Here is a 17318-nt window from a genome sequence, read left to right as displayed (position 1 = left end):
ACATTGTAAAGGAAAAAAAAAACAAAAAAAAAAAACATAATAGCTTCACAGATAGAGCTCATCCAGCCGACTCGACATGAGTGCACTCACTCATTCGCTGAGCACGTCACACAAACATGGCCCACAGCAGACCTCACACATCCATGACAGCGAGCCCTGGGACTTCATCAGCGTCCCGTCGGCCGCCTCACACAGCCGTCCCAGCTGCCAGCTCCCACACACAACTGACCTTTTATATTTGGCTCGCCCTGCTTCCTGGCACTGTGAGGAGAAAACGAGGAATGATTTACAGGTAAGTGAGGAGCCTCAGTCCTGGTTAGGCGCTGCTGGTGGTGCTGCTGGTGGTGGTGGTGGTGGCCTGCCTGTTTGTGAGAGCAGGTATCTTTATGGGCATAGTAACAGTCCTGCCAGTCAGTCAGTCAGTCAGTAGGGATAGGGAAAGACGGGGGGGTGCACGAGGCAGGTGGTGGGACAGGACAGGAGAGAGAGGGGCCGTTTTAAAGGGTTATCCCCTGTCAGCAACTCTAGCCAAAGGGATTACACCATGTTGTAGTCTCTTTTCAATCCCACGCTAAAATGTGGGCTCTCTTTGTTTCTTTGGTATTGCATTGTTTCTCCCTTTCTCCCCCCCCCACCACCACCCCCGCCCCCCTCTCTCTGTGTCCCTCACACCCAAGCCACAGCATAACCTCTGGATTACAGGGGTAAATATGGGTCATGTCACAGGTAACACCGTGTTATAAAGGTTGAGGTTAAAGGTTATGAAGGATTTCAGACTTACTCATGCTCCGTAACACCACGTTGACTTTCATTAAGCCTTAGGGATCCTCATTTGGAATGATTTTACCCTGATAGTCCAGTCATTTTATGAAAAAACCTAGGACAAATTGCAAGAGAAGCAAACTCAACTGATTTCGTATCCTCAGTTTGTCCTGAGTGAGGGAAAAAAAGTCCCAAGAAATCCCACTGGTGGAAAGTTTCGAAAATCACCTATTTATGACCACATAATACCAAAAAACACTGTTTTTAACACACAGGGGAAAGGGGTTCAAAATTTTACTTTCAGATATCACTATAAAAATTCATAAGTTGATTACACACACAAAGACAAGAAAAAAAGTCAATTACAAGTTCTTTGAATAATTCTGTTTACACATGCATATCACACATTATCTGATTTGATATGCGCTAATAAGGAATATAAGGAATAAATGCCAGAACAGATATTTAATCAGTGAATTAAAAGGTTACTATATATATAGTAACCTTTTAATTCACTGTTACATAGTAACCTTTTAATTCAAGGTTACTATATATATAGCAACCTTTTAATTCATTGTTTAAATGTCTCTTCTGGCATTTATTCCTTATATTCCTTATTAGCCCATATCAAATCTAATGTGTGATATGCATGTGTAAACAGAATAATTCAAAGAACTTGTAATTGACTTTTTTTCTTGTCTTTGTGTGTGTAATCAACTTGTGAATTTTTATAGTGATATCTGAAAATAAATGTTGAACCCCTTTCCCCTGTGTGTTAAAAACAGTGTTTTTTGGTAATATATGGTCATAAATAGGTGATTTTCAAAACTTTCCACCAATGCGATTTCTTGGGACTTTTTTTCCCCTCACTCAGGACATACTGAGGATACAAAATCAGTTGAGTTTGCTTCTCTTGCAATTTGTCCTAGGTTGACCCCAATTTTGGCCTAAAATTACTGGACTATGAGGACCCTGGCAGGAAAAGATAATTTGGCTTGTGTTGTGTATTTAATTGTAGATACATGAGCATTAGATTTGAAGTCATGAGATTCATGTTGAAATAATCTTTTAACATATTTATTTCCAGTGAGAAACGGTGAAATTTGACTATTCCTCCTGAATGTCATGAAGCATACACAGCAAAAAAGGCCATTCTTGATCTGTATTCTTACAAAAAAATAAAAATGGGTTAGTGTCATAAGTTCAGAGGTGTGTTTTTGTTATCTGGCCTTCCTATTAGTTTAAGTATTCCTCATTCCTCAGTATATTCCTCAAAGCCTCTCAAGAACACCTAACCAAACCAGTCGAAAATGAAACAATGACTTACATTGTACGGCACAAAAAGCACAATTTTTAGTTAGTAAATAAAGACTCCATATATTCAGTATTCTTTCAGTAATCTTAGTCTAGTTGCTGCATGTTTTATCCTGTTCCAAATGATCTAAAACCAGGAGACGAGATGTTTCCTCACAAATTAGGAAAACAGTGAATCGGGTGGGAAAACGTCATACATAACAAAAACCTGATTTCTACTGAAAAATATCTTAACACATTCAAAGTCAGAGGGATTGAGTCTGGCAAGTCCTGGTGGTATAAGTCATCCTTAACCCTCCAAGCCTCTCCTGTCACACTTGTATGACTCAGCAGTGTGTAAGAGAGTGTGTGTGTGTGTGTGTTGGGAGAAGAATCCAGCGGCTCTTGACTTGCACTCTCTTGCCGGAGGAAGCGGCTCTGTGATGTTTAAGGAAAGTGAGCTTCTGACTGACTGGAAGTGGCTCATTAGTAATTCAACACAGTCAGCACACATTAAGGTAAAGGCGCATTCCACTCAAAACATAAATTTTTCATGTCAGTGTCTCTTTTAGCAGTTTGCATTTTGTGTAATATTAATATTCTCTGAAGCCTGAATGTTTTCTGAGTAGCAGGTGAATGTTCATGTGATGGACAAAAAGATTTCAGAGGCCAGCAATAAAAACCAAAGTGTGTCATCCTACTGAAATGGAAATTAAGATTATTACTGTACATGGTGCTCTGTAGAGATGTCAATACAGCAAAATGACTAATAGGTCCTCCAAACACAAAGCAATTTCGAAACAGACTGGCTTAGTATGTTCAAAATCCAGACACGCTATTCATATTAAATAACATTTTTCAATTAAAAATGCATTGCCATTAAAGAGACAGATTGTTAAGTGATAATATTTATTCTGAAGAACTGTATGCTGAATGTATTTTAACATGTTTCTGCAGTGTCCCAAATTAAGCCCAGTAATGTCATCTCATTTTATAGGACTGAAACGTCTTTACAATAAATATCACAAGATATGAAGTGACAGTGGATCTGCAACTACATAAAATGTGAAACCATGTGTGTATCAGGATTGCAAAAGAGACATTTTTTTCTTTCTGTCCATTTTGTCCACGTTTCCAGACCAGCATAAGTCTGAGGTAGTCTGGACTTTTTAAAGTAGTGAGAAACAAATCACTCAGCACTGAAAAAAGAATTATTTGCAAAACATAAAAGACATACACCAGGTGTTCAATTTCAAACAAATGTAAGACAATTAATCAATCTGATTACTGTCTACTCTGTCTAAACTGGAAACATAAATTAAAAGTATACAAGAAAGATGTGTGTGCACCTGGAAAACAAACAATATTGAGTTATATTTCTATGGCCTTTCATAAACAATTTGGCAATACAAAATAAAAACTAAACTCATTCATGATAAGTAGTAATTCCAGATACTTGGCTGGGCAAGTTTTTCCAACTAAGAATTTCACGCCACACACCACATTCCCTGAATTACTGTACTTTGGGAAAGAAGTACTACCACCACCACCACACACCATAATCTCAATGCTAGGAAACACAGCAAAGGACCAAGTGTAACTTCCTCTAACGTGACCTTCTCTCGACGCGAATATATCAAAAATAATGAAACCACTCGCCCAGCCACTCTCAAGAAATTAATCTTCACTCTCCTTGTCAATTCCATCATCTGGACAAAAGGAAGTTCAGAACATTAATGAAGATTTTTACTGCATGGGTTCAATATGACCCAAGCCTGAATATTACACCTTAACGAAAATCTCTACTAATGATTTTACACGTTGAGAGAAGGAAGTACATTAGGAAGGAAGTACATAATTCTCAAACAGGCATGAGGGTCTCCCATTCTAGCAGCTGCCCTACATAGTCCTTAAGGCCAGAACAAACTTCAGATGAATGATGGCTCTGTGCACAGTGGAGGAAAAAACACCATCTCCAGGTTTGCTTTCAGCCATTTATCCTTGTGCAAACGCTGTATCTAACAAATCCAGCCAGGTCATGAAATTCGTTTCCAAATTCACCTCTGAGTTTGCTAGAAAAACCAACCTGTGTCATTCTTTTGACACGGGAGAGATGGCTGGCCAGATAGTTACGATACTAAGCATCACGTGATTATGATGCTAAAAACATGTGCTGAGAACATATGGAGCTATAATCTACAACCATGTTACAAACCAAACTGGGCTTTGTCAGCCGTCCCACCAGTAACCCCTAGTGGTTAGTAGCTTGAGAGATGTCAAAATCAATTAAGATAAAAAGGAAATTCCACCAAAATAGACTTGAAGGTTGTTATTCTGCTACAGACATTTCCTAAAAAATACCTGTAAACTATTACTTTTTTCACTTGTTCTCTAAAGTTAAAAATCCTGCAACATAATAAAATCTGAACTGTCTGAAAGAAAACCATATAAACAGTCAGTATCTTGAATATACTTAACATCTAGAATTGAATTCTCCAAGTTCAATGAGAACACTACTACCTAAAAACTGACAACCATCTCAGAGCTGTCCAACAACAGTGTGCAGTTTCCTTGATACTGACGAGTAACTTATGAAGGGAAAATTTGAAATTTAATAACACATCTCATTTCGCTTACAGAACACCAACTTAGAGGAATCTTGGAGGAAAAGCTATGCCCATGGCTGAATTTCTCTCTGAGAGAAAAGCTTTAATTTCCCCTTTTTTTTAATGGCAAGAGATCAGCTATCTTTTACATCCACATAAAATGCTTGATTGTATCCAAACGTAACGTCAACAGATGGTACTGTGGTCCTGGCACTGTGTGTGTGCTAATGTAGGCATAATGAATGTCAGAGGTGAAGTGACAGTGAAGTGTGATAAAGTGCGTTCAAACAAAGTACACAGCAGGGAGGTATTGCACTTGTATCAGTCTTCTTCATCACTCCAGAAGGCATCTTCTTCATCAACATCCACGCCGTGGAAGAGTCTGGAACAAAGACATAGAGACATATTCAGGTGTGAGGGACGCAGGAATTCAGGGTTATTTATACTGTACAACTACTACTGCAAGGAACTTTTCATTTTCTGTTGATTTTGGCAGCTCCTGTGGACAAAGGTGGTAGTGTTCCCTAGAATGAAGACCGCACTTCCCATGAGCACCACCACCTTGTGTCATAAAAATCCTGATCTGGCCTTGTTTTGAAAAAAAGTGAAAGAAAGACGTCAATACAGCAGAAGAGACAAGTGGACCTGGACCATGACTGACCACACCCAATACTTGAAAGTTTGGCTTAGTGTCACTAAAAAAGATACCAACACAGCAAAATCCATTAAAGGTAGTAAGGTTATTTTGTGTAAGGGAGGAAGTAGGGGGAAAAAAAACAGTAACTCTTTTGAGGTGGAGGCCAGTGAGCACTGTGGCTCACGCAGCATTAGCCAACCAGCTAGCAGGGTAACAGCTCAGTTCAGATGGCAGGCAGAGGAACCACACAGGGCCAAGAGAAGCCACAGCAAAGGCTGGGAAGACACGACATGGAGCCGGAGGCAGAGCGAAGGTAAATACAGTGGAGCCGGGTTAACTGTGAACTGTGAACACGAACGCCGGTCTGCATGGCGTAAATCGCTTTGTCTGATTCCAGTGACTCCCACCCAGTGACAGACATTCAGACTAACTATAGAAAAATAGCCAAACATCTCGCTGATGGTCTTGTTTGCAGATGCAGGACATATAGAGGCATCGGTATGAAATTGAGACTGTTTTATGACTAGTTAAAAAACGTCCTTGTACTTGCTATAATTTATGTGGTTATTAACAGCAACGATTATGTTATGACTCCTGGCTGTGGTAAAAAGTGGGCAACAGGAGGAGAGACACAAGTTGTAGAGAACCAGATGGCAAAACAGACGAAAAGAGGAGTCACTCACTGGTTATAACAGGGCGAGTTTGGGTTGTTGAAATGACTGTAAGGGTTGACTTTGCTGAGCTGGCCCAGGCACAGCCAACAGAAGTATTGCTTACAGGAGGTGCAGGTCATCTTGTTACAGCCGTCCACTTTCTGGCGGCGCAGAGAAGAGACAGAGACACATGGGTTTAGAAAACAGATTTGTGATTGGTCATAGACACATTGGGTCAAAAAGGAGCTACTGCAACACATAAACAATAATCATTACCATTTGTAACAGACAAAATTAGCAGAACTGGCCACTTGCAAAAGTGACCAAGTCTAGGACAAAAAATAAATAAAACAAACAGTTTAGTTCAATTAAGAGGAAAACCTCAATTCTGAATCTTTACTATATAAAGACGTAAAATATCCAGCTTGAATTTGCTATGGAAAAAGTCACGGTATGATTTTTTTTTTTTTTTTTTTTTTTACTGCAGTCGTGTAAATAACAGGATAACCAACCATGGTTTAACAGAAACTTTGTCATCTGTGAAATTAAAACAAACTAATACAACTTAATTTTCTATTCAACTGAAGGGTCAGACATCAAATTAGAAAGCGTTTCACGAGACAGGTTCTCATTCTCTATAAAAAGGAACAAATGAGACTAAATGCTCTCTTTATGTTACATTCAAAGCGGACTGAATTGAAAACTGACCCCTGGTGTTAAAGGTCACAACCTGTTGTGCTGTGCTGCAACCAGCGGGGGCAGCCTACCTGTATATTGGTTCCACAGCGCGGACAGCATTTGCAATTCTCATTGAGCCAGTCTCTGCTAAAGGACTCTTCCACTGCTTTCTGGATCACCCTCTTCCCAAAGCGCTGCTCCATGAACTTTTTGCCCTCAGATGTGGCTGACAGGTACTCATCTCTGAGGCCACGCAGCTCGTCTGCAGCACAGGACAGGAGAACGCAAAGGTGACACTGGTGACTGAATCAAGTCACAGGAAGGGTTGACAAAAGCACTGGACTGGTAAACAATGCTAAGCCGCCCTGCTGCCCTACTTTAACAGCCATTTATCAACACAAAGTATTATATTTAGGTGCAACATATACTGCAATTCTATAAGTATTGTGATTTAATATTATGATTCCTAATGATTTTAAATGGTTTTTTTTTTTTTCCATCAGATATCATCAGATAATAGAAAACAGCTTAAAAATCAGTCATCTGTAGGATCCTAACCAGCTATGTTTTATCCACTTCAAATAAAATAAAAATATGCTTTTAGTACAAACAAATTATCAATTCAGGGCCAGAATAGCAATATAAAAATCATCACACACAAAAAAATATTCAATCCAATCCAATTTGGAACAGAATTGATGTTTTTCCTCCTCACTAATATCAGCACTAACAAAAACATTCACTGGACTTTTTGTTTTGTTTTCTGTCATCACACAATTATGCTTATAAGCAATTAGCAACTTCTTTCCCACCCCACTGAGGTTACCTGAGGTGATTTTGCAGTGGGACAGACCATGATAGGCCAGCTTGCAGAGGGTGCAGAAGGCATACTGGCAAGCTGGGCAAATGCCCATGGTGGTGTCTGGCTCGACCATCACAGCAGTGGCACAGGACTGGCGGGGGCAGTACACCACGTCAGCCATGAGGTCCAGACTGGACTGGAGCAGCAGACGGTCATAACGGGCAAACAGCTCCTCATCCACCAGCTGCTTCACCTGGAAGACAGTGCGACAAAAACCTGGTTAGTTACAAGTGACAAGTGGGGGAACAAAACCAAGTCACCTCATGACAAAATTCATTAGCTTGACTGGCTCCTGGCAAGGGTCAACAACAAGGTGGCACACAATAATAATAATAATAATAATAATAACAATAAACTTTATTAATAAAGCACTTTTCTTAACACTTTTACAGTGCTTTACAGAAAGAAAGTAAAACCAGATATGGCAGATAAAATATGAATAAGGCCAAAGGACATTAGCATAGAGGAAGTAAAGACAATAAAATGAATAAGATCAGATAAATAGGAGTAAAAACAGTGTAAAAAAATATATATATCAAACATTTCCAAAAGCTTTCACAAAGAGAAAAGTTTTAAGAGGAGATTTAAAGGAAGCCAGTGACCTGGTGTGTCTGAGCTAAGCAGGCAGAGCACTCCAGAGTGTGGGGGTTCTAATAGCAAAAGCCCAATCGCGCTCTGACACAAACCGTGACCTGGGAGTAATCAGCAGGGCTCTATCCGCAGATCTTAATGGACGAGAGGGCACATACCAGCTTAATAAAGCTGAGATATATTTAGGAGCAAGGCCATTTCAGCGCTTAAAAGAAAAAGTCAGCAATAAGATTTTTAAATTAACAGGGAATCTGACAGGGAGTCAGTGTAGGGAGGCAAGCACAGAGTGACGTGATCGTGCCTTCTTGTTCTGGTAATAAGTCAGGCAGCAGCATTTGGTACCACCTGTGGAGGGAGCTGTGGCTGATACCCCAGTAAAGTGGCAGATACAGACAAACACACAGACAAATACTCTTTTTTGTTCACCTGTAACGGTGTCGCTAAAGAGGTACATTTGGGCTCTGGACAATTAAGGCACTGAACGTTCCCATCCCGAATCTGGATCTGGAAGTATTCGGTCATGCAGGCGTTGCAGTAGACGTGCTGGCACTTGTTAAAGCAGAAACAGCTCGAGCCCAGCTTCTCCGTGAAACAGATCCCACAGCAGAACACCTTGCTGTCAAACACTTTCTGGCGCTGTGCTTCATCAAAGTCCAGAAGCTGAGGTAGGATGTCGGTGCGCGGGTCCACCAACAGCACAGCACGCGGGTCCAGTTGACATGAGGATGACAAAGACGACTGTGGCTCAGACTGTCCTTTCCTCGCTTGCCTTTTCTTCTCATGATTTTCAGTCTCAGACTGTTTCACAGCTGGAGAAAAGTGAAAAACACATTTAGGACTCAGATTCAGATTCAGATGAACTGTCCCCCAAGGGAAATTTGGTTTGGGCAGGAAAAAGAGCTGGATGCAGCCGCAGTCGCAACATCACAAAAATGCGTCCTTGATGCATAGTAACACATAACATGTATACAGCCACTCACTTGAGTATAACAAGAGCCTGGCCCTAAAACAAATACACTGGAGCAACAAATTAAAGTTAAAGCTCAGCACTCAAAGAAGATAAAAAAAAATGAATGACAATTCATAGAAATTAAAACGAATGAGGTAGTAATGTACCCCAGAGAATTAAAATAGAATAAATACTCAGTAAGAAAAAGCGTAGAATGCAACCATAAAATTGCAAATGACAATTCTTAAAAATTGGGTAAGTAAGGTAATAACATACCCAGTAGAGTTAAAACAGCATAATGCTCAGGTAAGGACAAGTGCAAAATGCAACCACTGGTAAATAAGAACAACTGTAACAAAAGTATCTGAAGTGAAGTAAAACTGTTAAGAAGGCAATGCTATCTTTAGCATCAGATCCTGTGTCAATCCAGCTCCATAGTACTCATACTTAGATTTGCAAATAAGGCTGCCCTGCTACAAAAAATTTAACAAGCTGCACAATTAAATACTTTTCCAGTGGAAGGAAAAATGTCTGAGTGTGGCAATTCTCTGATCTCAGCTATATCATAATTTTATTTTATTTTATTGAGGACTGCTACACTATTTTCAGCTCAAATGAAGCCCTTGTACCAGTAATTATGAGTTGTTAGTTAAAACAGACCAAAATTAGGTGGCATGAATGAATGTTAATTCGGTGCTTGTTTTGGCCAATCTACTTAAAAAAGTACTCAAATCATTTCTGAAAAATGGCATCAGTGCACCTTTAGATTTAAGGAAATGACAATAATGCACTTATTTCTGTGTGCTTGCCTGTTGGTTAGACTATCAGAGGTCAAAGAGTTGTATCTGAGCTAATGCAGCTGCCCAGAGAGAAGCAAGCGCCTGTCACACACAGTACCTGGGGTGGCACCCTCGGCCTTCCTGCGCTCAACACCTGCTTTGCTCCCCACCCTGATGATCTCCAGAGGAGACTGGATGTTCAGAAAGTCCAGAGCCTCCTCCTTCAGGAACTGAACCCAAGTGAAAAGCACCACACTGCCCTGGTTCTCCTCCCACAGGTCGTCCAAACGTCGGCACAGTGAGCTCATCTGGGGAGGCAGAGAGGAAGGTGCAGGGAGGAGGAGATGGTACTGCTTACCACTGTAACAATACACCACAAATGTAATATGCCTTGATTTTCTCTGTGTTTTACATAGTGTGAACTACAGAACGAAAGCCACAAGTGTTGACAGCAAAGCAGACAACGGAAAAGTCACTTTTTGTGTAACTATGTACCATCTTAACTGAGGAAGCCAGCATTAGTTGTACCTGAGCTCTGGTCAGCCATTTGGAGCTAACTGTGAAAACCGGTGAGGAGGTGGATGGATAATCTGCAGGAAGCTCAAAGTTGAGCACCAAAGGAGGCAGGAAGCATACATTGTACTCACTTTGCTTCTCTCCTGCCACAAAGAGCAGAAAATTCATTAAAATCATCAGACATTAAAACTGTCAGAGAATGATTTTTGAAAACAATTATTAATGAAAACACTTAAACTACCATTTACAATAGAGGCTCAAGGCAATACATAAAAGCTGCCTTCTATAAAGGTAAGAAATTAACACTGGGCATAAAATGGTAAATTTTGACTGTGTCTAGATATTTTGGTTATTCTATCAGCTACTTTGGCAGATGACCGCCTATAGTCCAAAGGTCTGTCTACTGTGAAACCACAGCCAGCTAGGAAAATATTGAAAACGGATGGTTCATTTTTAAATGAAACAAATTTTGCCCAGATCACACAATACCTATTACAAAAAAAAAAAAAAAACATTATTACCTTTGACAACAACTTTGAAATCAGGAGGCAGCTCCAGGCAGAGCTGGATCTCTCCTCCCTGCGCCGTCTCGGCCCTGTGAAACTCCTCCTCATCATAGATACTTGCTAAAGCAAGCAGCTCATCCTCCTGGGCTTCCTTGTCCTCAGACATTTACATCCCTGCAATAACAACACAAGTAATACATAACACTAACTCATGAATCTTAGCAACATGACAACATCAGCAGGATTAACACAGCAGTAAAAAAAAAAAAAAAAAAAAAAAAAAAAATGACAGCACTGACAACATGCCAACACTATTACAGTCAACACTGATTCAGGTAGCTCAGGTGTACATTATGCTATTGCCATCATCACTACAGAAACAGCAGTAGCATTCAATATTTGTCCCCTGGCAGATAAATGATTTATATTATATTTTACCTTATTTATACTGATCGCTTGATCTAATCAGGTAGTCCTTGTGGCATATCTGTTTACACACAGCTTACATTAGCTTAGCCCCCTTAACTCTGCTTAACTCTGTCATAATGTTAGCAAGCTAGCTAGCCAAAATAATCCAAGTTACGGTTTATTATTTCATGTCTTAGGGTTAGGGTTAGGTCATTTAAGGTTTTAGCCCAAGTTGCACGGAGCCACGTCGCAGACAGTGGCAGTGTGGCACACCTCTCGCCACAATGTGGTGTTAGTTATTAGTTAGCTAGCTAGCTGACGGATTCACTAAGGACAGGCAGCCGAGCTAGCTAGCAGTGTTAGCTCCTGTTGACGTTAGCTAACTTTTTAATGAGTTTCCTGCGGTAAAACACCGAGCGCCCCGACAAACACACACACCTTTTCACTGCCGAGCGACGCGACAAACACTTACACAAGCAGTGAGCCCCTGTAGCCTGGAGTAATGTGCTGCTTATCCGGCTGTGAGCAAAGTGCTGGTGACTCTTGCTGTCTGACAGAGGGGCCGGCAGTGAGCAGCAACGCCCCCTGCAGGTCAGCCCCGTCAGGACAGCACCCTCTCCCCACGGCGCACTGATTACACAACAGGACTGTAACACACCACTGACCCTGCTGCTGTCTGTGAGGCAGTATGACCACCGTCACTGTCTATCGTCTCCGAGCACAGCATCAATATCCTGTTTTGATTCATATTTCATGACTTCTAATTTAATTGGGGACAACTGGGTAAACATTATATTAACATGATGTGGTTTTCAGTGTTCGGGTACCCATTGCTTCTTCGGGGTTTGGCCCCAGGCTTTTTTAGCTATATAAAACATATAAGAAATATCAACATTTTACACACATTTGCTTTAGTTGTTTTGGATGACTAATTAGGTAGTCAACTAGAAACATACAGTACCTGACACAAACACTTTGTTAACAATTATTTTCATAGCCTACTTCTAATTTTCTGAAGGTTTAAATTGCTGGGGTCAAATTGACCCCAACTGATAAAAACATGTTGATAAATTTGAATATAACAGGAGGATAAAGAATTAAAAGAGAACAAAAGAACACAGTAAATATTGTGTTATAATAACTTTAAGAAATAAATGTTATTGAAAAAATTTCAGTGAATATTCACTTTTCAATCTACGAGGATTAATTCATCATAGCAATTGCACGCACTTCCATGTTGGTATTGATCATATTTATTTGGTTGGCTAATATGTCAATGACTTATTATATTTAGTAACACACCATTGAGAATGAACAAGAAGACGCTAAAGGTTCTATTACAACTTTAAGAAATGAATTCTATTGAAAAATGATAATTTAATATAGATTTTTCAATCTGCAAGAATCAGTTCATCATAGTAATTGCAAGCACTTCCATGTGATATTTAAATTACTTATTGTGTGTCACTGATAGTTGTGTTTTTCTACCCATCCAATCAGAGCAGTGGAACTAAACTACAGTCATAATTGCTCAAGGAATCAATCAGCTCATATGTTATTCAGTAGCCTCATTTTTATGGAGGTAATTTTCACACCTTCGGATTTAAATAAACAATATGATAGTATTTCCTATCTTTGCTGAGTAAGAGTTTTGTACCAAAGGAATTAAAGGCAGGTCTCTTATGGCCTCCTGTCCCAAATATAGACCAGTTGTGTTATCCAGTGTCTGAAGCACATTGCCTTAAGTTTGAAGGTATTTATGGCATGATTCAGTATTTGACCAGACAGAAAAGAAGGTTCTGGAAGATCATCCCTCTCATCATCAGTACACCCCCCACCCCCCACCCTTCCTCTTCATCATCATCATCACCGACAGCACCAGCAGCCAACAGGTCAGTGAGAGGCGGGGGCAGAACTGGTCCACCAGCGCAGACAGGCTCCAGGCCCTCTCCCTCTTTACTCTCCCACCCCTGCACCCTCGTCATGTGGTTCAGGCCTCCACAGGATCATCCCGGCTGCCTGCTTGTAAAAGGCCTAACTCTACAGCTCACCCACTGGGTGTGGGCCACGCTCAGAAAATAAAGCACATCACTGTACCTTTAGGGGTACAACGGTTTGCATGGTTTGTGGTTTGTACCTTACAGAGACCAGCCTTGTTCTTATATTATAACTACAAAATTGACTGGATACCAGGTTGTCTGATGTCTTACGTCCTGGACAGCACATCAAACAGGTGACTGTAAAAAGACTGTTAGGATAACTGCCAAGCATGCCCTTTTCAAATCTTCAATTCAGTATACATGAACACACCAAATTATTTACAAAATCATCCACCAGCCCGAGAGCTTTTTGAAATTTAGGGTTTGTCTGGAGCTTTTTGAGCGGTGCCACCTTGCCCTTGAGGGTGCTGGTACAGTCCTCACCATGACATGGTGGTGGATAGAGCAGGGCACTGCACCAGCTGATGGTTCCTGCCTGCCTGTGTGTGTGTCAAGGCAGATGATGAGGTTGATGGCATCAGCACAATGCAGGAGGATGAAGATGTCGGTGCCTGTGGTCCCCGCTGCTGCCCAGCTTTACAGCATGAAGCAGGCAGAGCATCTCCTGGTCTGACCCGAGGTCATGGATCTCAGTGATCTCAGCCTGAGATGGCACAAAATTCCCCATTGCATGGTATGTTATATTCTTGGCAAATAAAAATCTGCTAACATAAGACCTTTTTGAAGTTTTCTAGGCAACACAAGTTCATTTTTATAGCACCATTCATACACAAAGCAATTCAAAGTGCTTTACAGAGACATAGAAATACATTGAAATAAATAAAACTTTGAGAAAACATGATAAGTTAAAAATCAATAAAAGCAGAAAAAGAAAAACAAGAAAAGAAAAAACAAAGCAAGAAAAGTTTTCAGCAATAAAACATGGACAAGCAAAAAATTTCTTTATGATTAGAAGGTGGAAGCCTATGTGTTTTACTGGTAAGCTGCAGGAATAATTTTTAAGGCCTGATGTAAATGAGCTGACTGTGTACATGAAGCTGCTCCACAGGTGGGGAGCAGAGGAACTAAAAGCTGTTTCACCTTCACACTGAGCAAAGCTCTCCCAGATGGCCTGAGGGATCTGGACATAAATAAGAGATGTATGTAGGGCCCAAGACCATTTAGTGCTTTGTGGATGAGTCAAAAGATTTTCAAGTTTATTGTCTGGCACACAGGGAGCCAGTGGTGTGACCTGAGAACTAATGTGACGTGCTCCACTTTCTTGGTGTGAGCGAGGACTGAATGAGCTGCAGCTGTCTGGTTGATTTTCTACAAAGACCTGTGAGGACACTATTTTTCTGTATCATTTTGAGACTGAAATCCTGTAATTCTTGATGTTTTTGAGGTGGCAGTGGGCTGACTTTGTAATCATCTTTATATGGCTACTGACTCCAGATAGCGCTTGATGTTGCTGAGGGTGGATTCCTCTGCAAAGTGGAGGTTCACACGACTTGATGAAGTTGAGCAGAGCCTCAGCTGTGAACTGGACATCCTCCTCCTCCTCCTCCTCCTTGAGGAAGCTCTCGAGCAGCAGTGCAAGCTCCAGCTGAAATATGGACAGTATTTACATTTCACATATAAAATGTTCTTGCTGTATCTTGCAGAGTGGAGAGGACTGATATCTGAAGATAGCAGTTGCTAGTAAACAATAAGTAGTTACCTATGTTTTATATATATGTGTATATATATATATATATATATATATATACAGTACAGGCCAAAAGTTTGGACACACCTTCTCATTCAATGCATTTTCTTTATTTTCATGACTATTTACATTGTAGATTCTAACTGAAGGAATCAAAACTATGAATGAACACATGTGGAGTTATGTACTTAACAAAAAAAGGTGAAATAACTGAAAACATGTTTTATATTCTAGTTTCTTCAAAATAGCCACCCTTTGCTCTGATTACTGCTTTGCACACTCTTGGCATTCTCTCCATGAGCTTCAAGAGGTAGTCACCTGAAATGGTTTTCCAACAGTCTTGAAGGAGTTCCCAGAGGTGTTTAGCACTTGTTGGCCCCTTTGCCTTCACTCTGCGGTCCAGCTCACCCCAAACCATCTGGATTGGATTCAGGTCCGGTGACTGTGGAGGCCAGGTCATCTGCCGCAGCACTCCATCACTCTCCTTCTTGGTCAAATAGCCCTTACACAGCCTGGAGGTGTGTTTGGGGTCATTGTCCTGTTGAAAAATAAATGATCGTCCAACTAAACGCAAACCGGATGGGATGGCATGTCACTGCAGGATGCTGTGGTAGCCATGCTGGTTCAGTGTGCCTTCAATTTTGAAGAAATCCCCAACAGTGTCACCAGCAAAACACCCCCACACCATCACACCTCCTCCTCCATGCTTCACAGTGGGAACCAGGCATGTGGAATCCATCCGTTCACCTTTTCTGCGTCTCACAAAGACACGGCGGTTGGAACCAAAGATCTCAGATTTGGACTCATCAGACCAAAGCACAGATTTCCACTGGTCTAATGTCCATTCCTTGTGTTTCTTGGCCCAAACAAATCTCTTCTGCTTGTTGCCTCTCCTTAGCAGTGGTTCCCTAGCAGCTATTTGATCATGAAGGCCTGATTGGCGCAGTCTCCTCTTAACAGTTGTTCTAGAGATGGGTCTGCCGCTAGAACTCTGTGTGGCATTTATCTGGTCTCTGATCTGAGCTGCTGTTAACTTGCAATTTCTGAGGCTGGTGACTTGGATGAACTTGTCCTCAGAAGCAGAGGTGACTCTTGGTCTTCCTTTTCTGGGTCGGTCCTCATGTGTGCCAGTTTCGTTGTAGCGCTTGATGGTTTTTGCGACTCCACTTGGGGACACATTTAAAGTTTTTGCAATTTTCCGGACTGACTGACCTTTATTTCTTAAAGTAATGATGGCCACTCATTTTTCTTTAGTTAGCTGATTGGTTCTTGCCATAATATGAATTTTAACAGTTGTCCAATAGGGCTGTCGGCTGTGTAGTAACCTGACTTCTGCACAACACATTGATAAAGCAAGAAATTCCACTAATTAACCCTGATAAGGCACACCTGTGAAGTGAAAACCATTTCAGGTGACTACCTCTTGAAGCTCATCGAGAGAATGCCAAGAGTGTGCAAAGCAGTAATCAGAGCAAAGGGTGGCTATTTTGAAGAAACTAGAATATAAAACATGTTTTCAGTTATTTCACCTTTTTTTGTTAAGTACATAACTCCACATGTGTACATTCATAGTTTTGATTCCTTCAGTGAGAATCTACAATGTAAATAGTCATGAAAATAAAGAAAACACATTGAATGAGGTGTGTCCAAACTTTTGGCCTGTACTGTATATATATATATATATATATATATATATATATAATACTTTAGATTTTGTGTTTGCAAGTTCTTTTTACATATGCTCAGTTTCTTATTTCTGCATTTATTCTTGTAATATTTTTGTCGGCTTAAGCCACATATTTATACATAATGCACACAATGCATATTTTTTTACAACTATGATTAATGCACAGTCAGGATTAAGGCTCATATTTAATGCACATACATTTTGTTTTGCTTTTTACAAATTTCTGCAACTGCAGCTGACCCAGGGGATAAATAAAGTATTTCTGATTCTGATTTAAGAGAATAAACTAGTTTCATTTGACTATTGCAGCACACTATTGCAAAACAAAATAACAAAAGTTATATTGTTGTGAGCCTAAAATATGTAATTTGCTGGTTTTTCACCGTTAAACTGTGGTCATACCACATCAGTGAACTTTCCATTTGATTCCTGGTGTCCAAATGATTTGAAAAAGAGGGTTAATTTTTCTTTGAATTTTGATGAAACTCTGTTTTTCACTTCTCCTGTTGACATCCATTCAAGATGGCCACCAAACAAACCCCATAGGCCATTAGCTGACCCTGACAACATTTTTCTTTTTAACTAGACACCATTAGGGTCTTAAAAAACACGTTACAAAAAAAAAAAAAAAAAAAAAAAGGCCATGCCAATACATGGGCTAGTTATCCGCCATGCCAGGGCCATGTATCCCTCATGGAAAGGCT

General features: G+C 40.5%; 1 protein-coding gene across 2 annotated transcripts; it reads right to left on the bottom strand.

The window, feature by feature from the left end:
• Positions 1–2950: 2950 nt before the first annotated feature.
• rnf14 (ring finger protein 14) lies at positions 2951–11863 on the bottom strand. 2 transcript variants are annotated; one of them, XM_030069614.1, is made up of 9 exons: positions 11713–11863; positions 10848–11006; positions 10339–10469; positions 9929–10118; positions 8509–8891; positions 7456–7684; positions 6719–6891; positions 5982–6112; positions 2951–5043 (listed from the first exon to the last, which is right to left on the bottom strand). In XM_030069614.1, exons 2-9 carry the CDS (start codon positions 10996–10998, stop codon positions 4983–4985), a joined length of 1449 nt encoding a protein of 482 aa, XP_029925474.1. In that variant the 5' UTR covers positions 10999–11006; positions 11713–11863; the 3' UTR covers positions 2951–4982. The 2 variants fall into 2 exon arrangements, with proteins under 2 accessions (XP_029925474.1, XP_029925475.1); XM_030069615.1 differs by having other exon boundaries at positions 11679–11813.
• Positions 11864–17318: the final 5455 nt, after the last annotated feature.

The sequence above is a fragment of the Myripristis murdjan genome, chromosome 14 (assembly GCF_902150065.1).
Source record: "Myripristis murdjan chromosome 14, fMyrMur1.1, whole genome shotgun sequence".
Classification (NCBI taxonomy): Eukaryota; Metazoa; Chordata; class Actinopteri; order Holocentriformes; family Holocentridae; genus Myripristis; species Myripristis murdjan.
This window is presented reverse-complemented; position numbering and strand designations above follow the sequence as displayed.

Bases quoted from the DNA above. Each gene is read 5' to 3' on its own strand.
- rnf14 (XM_030069614.1), bottom strand. From the start codon at position 10,998: ATGTCTGAGGACAAGGAAGCCCAGGAGGATGAGCTGCTTGCTTTAGCA. The intron at 10,119-10,338 runs GTACAACTAATG...CTGCCTCCCCAG, and splicing joins AATGGCTGACCAGAGCTCAG to ATGAGCTCACTGTGCCGACG. The intron at 8,892-9,928 runs GTACTGTGTGTG...ACTTTTCTCCAG, and splicing joins GGCCGAGGGTGCCACCCCAG to CTGTGAAACAGTCTGAGACT.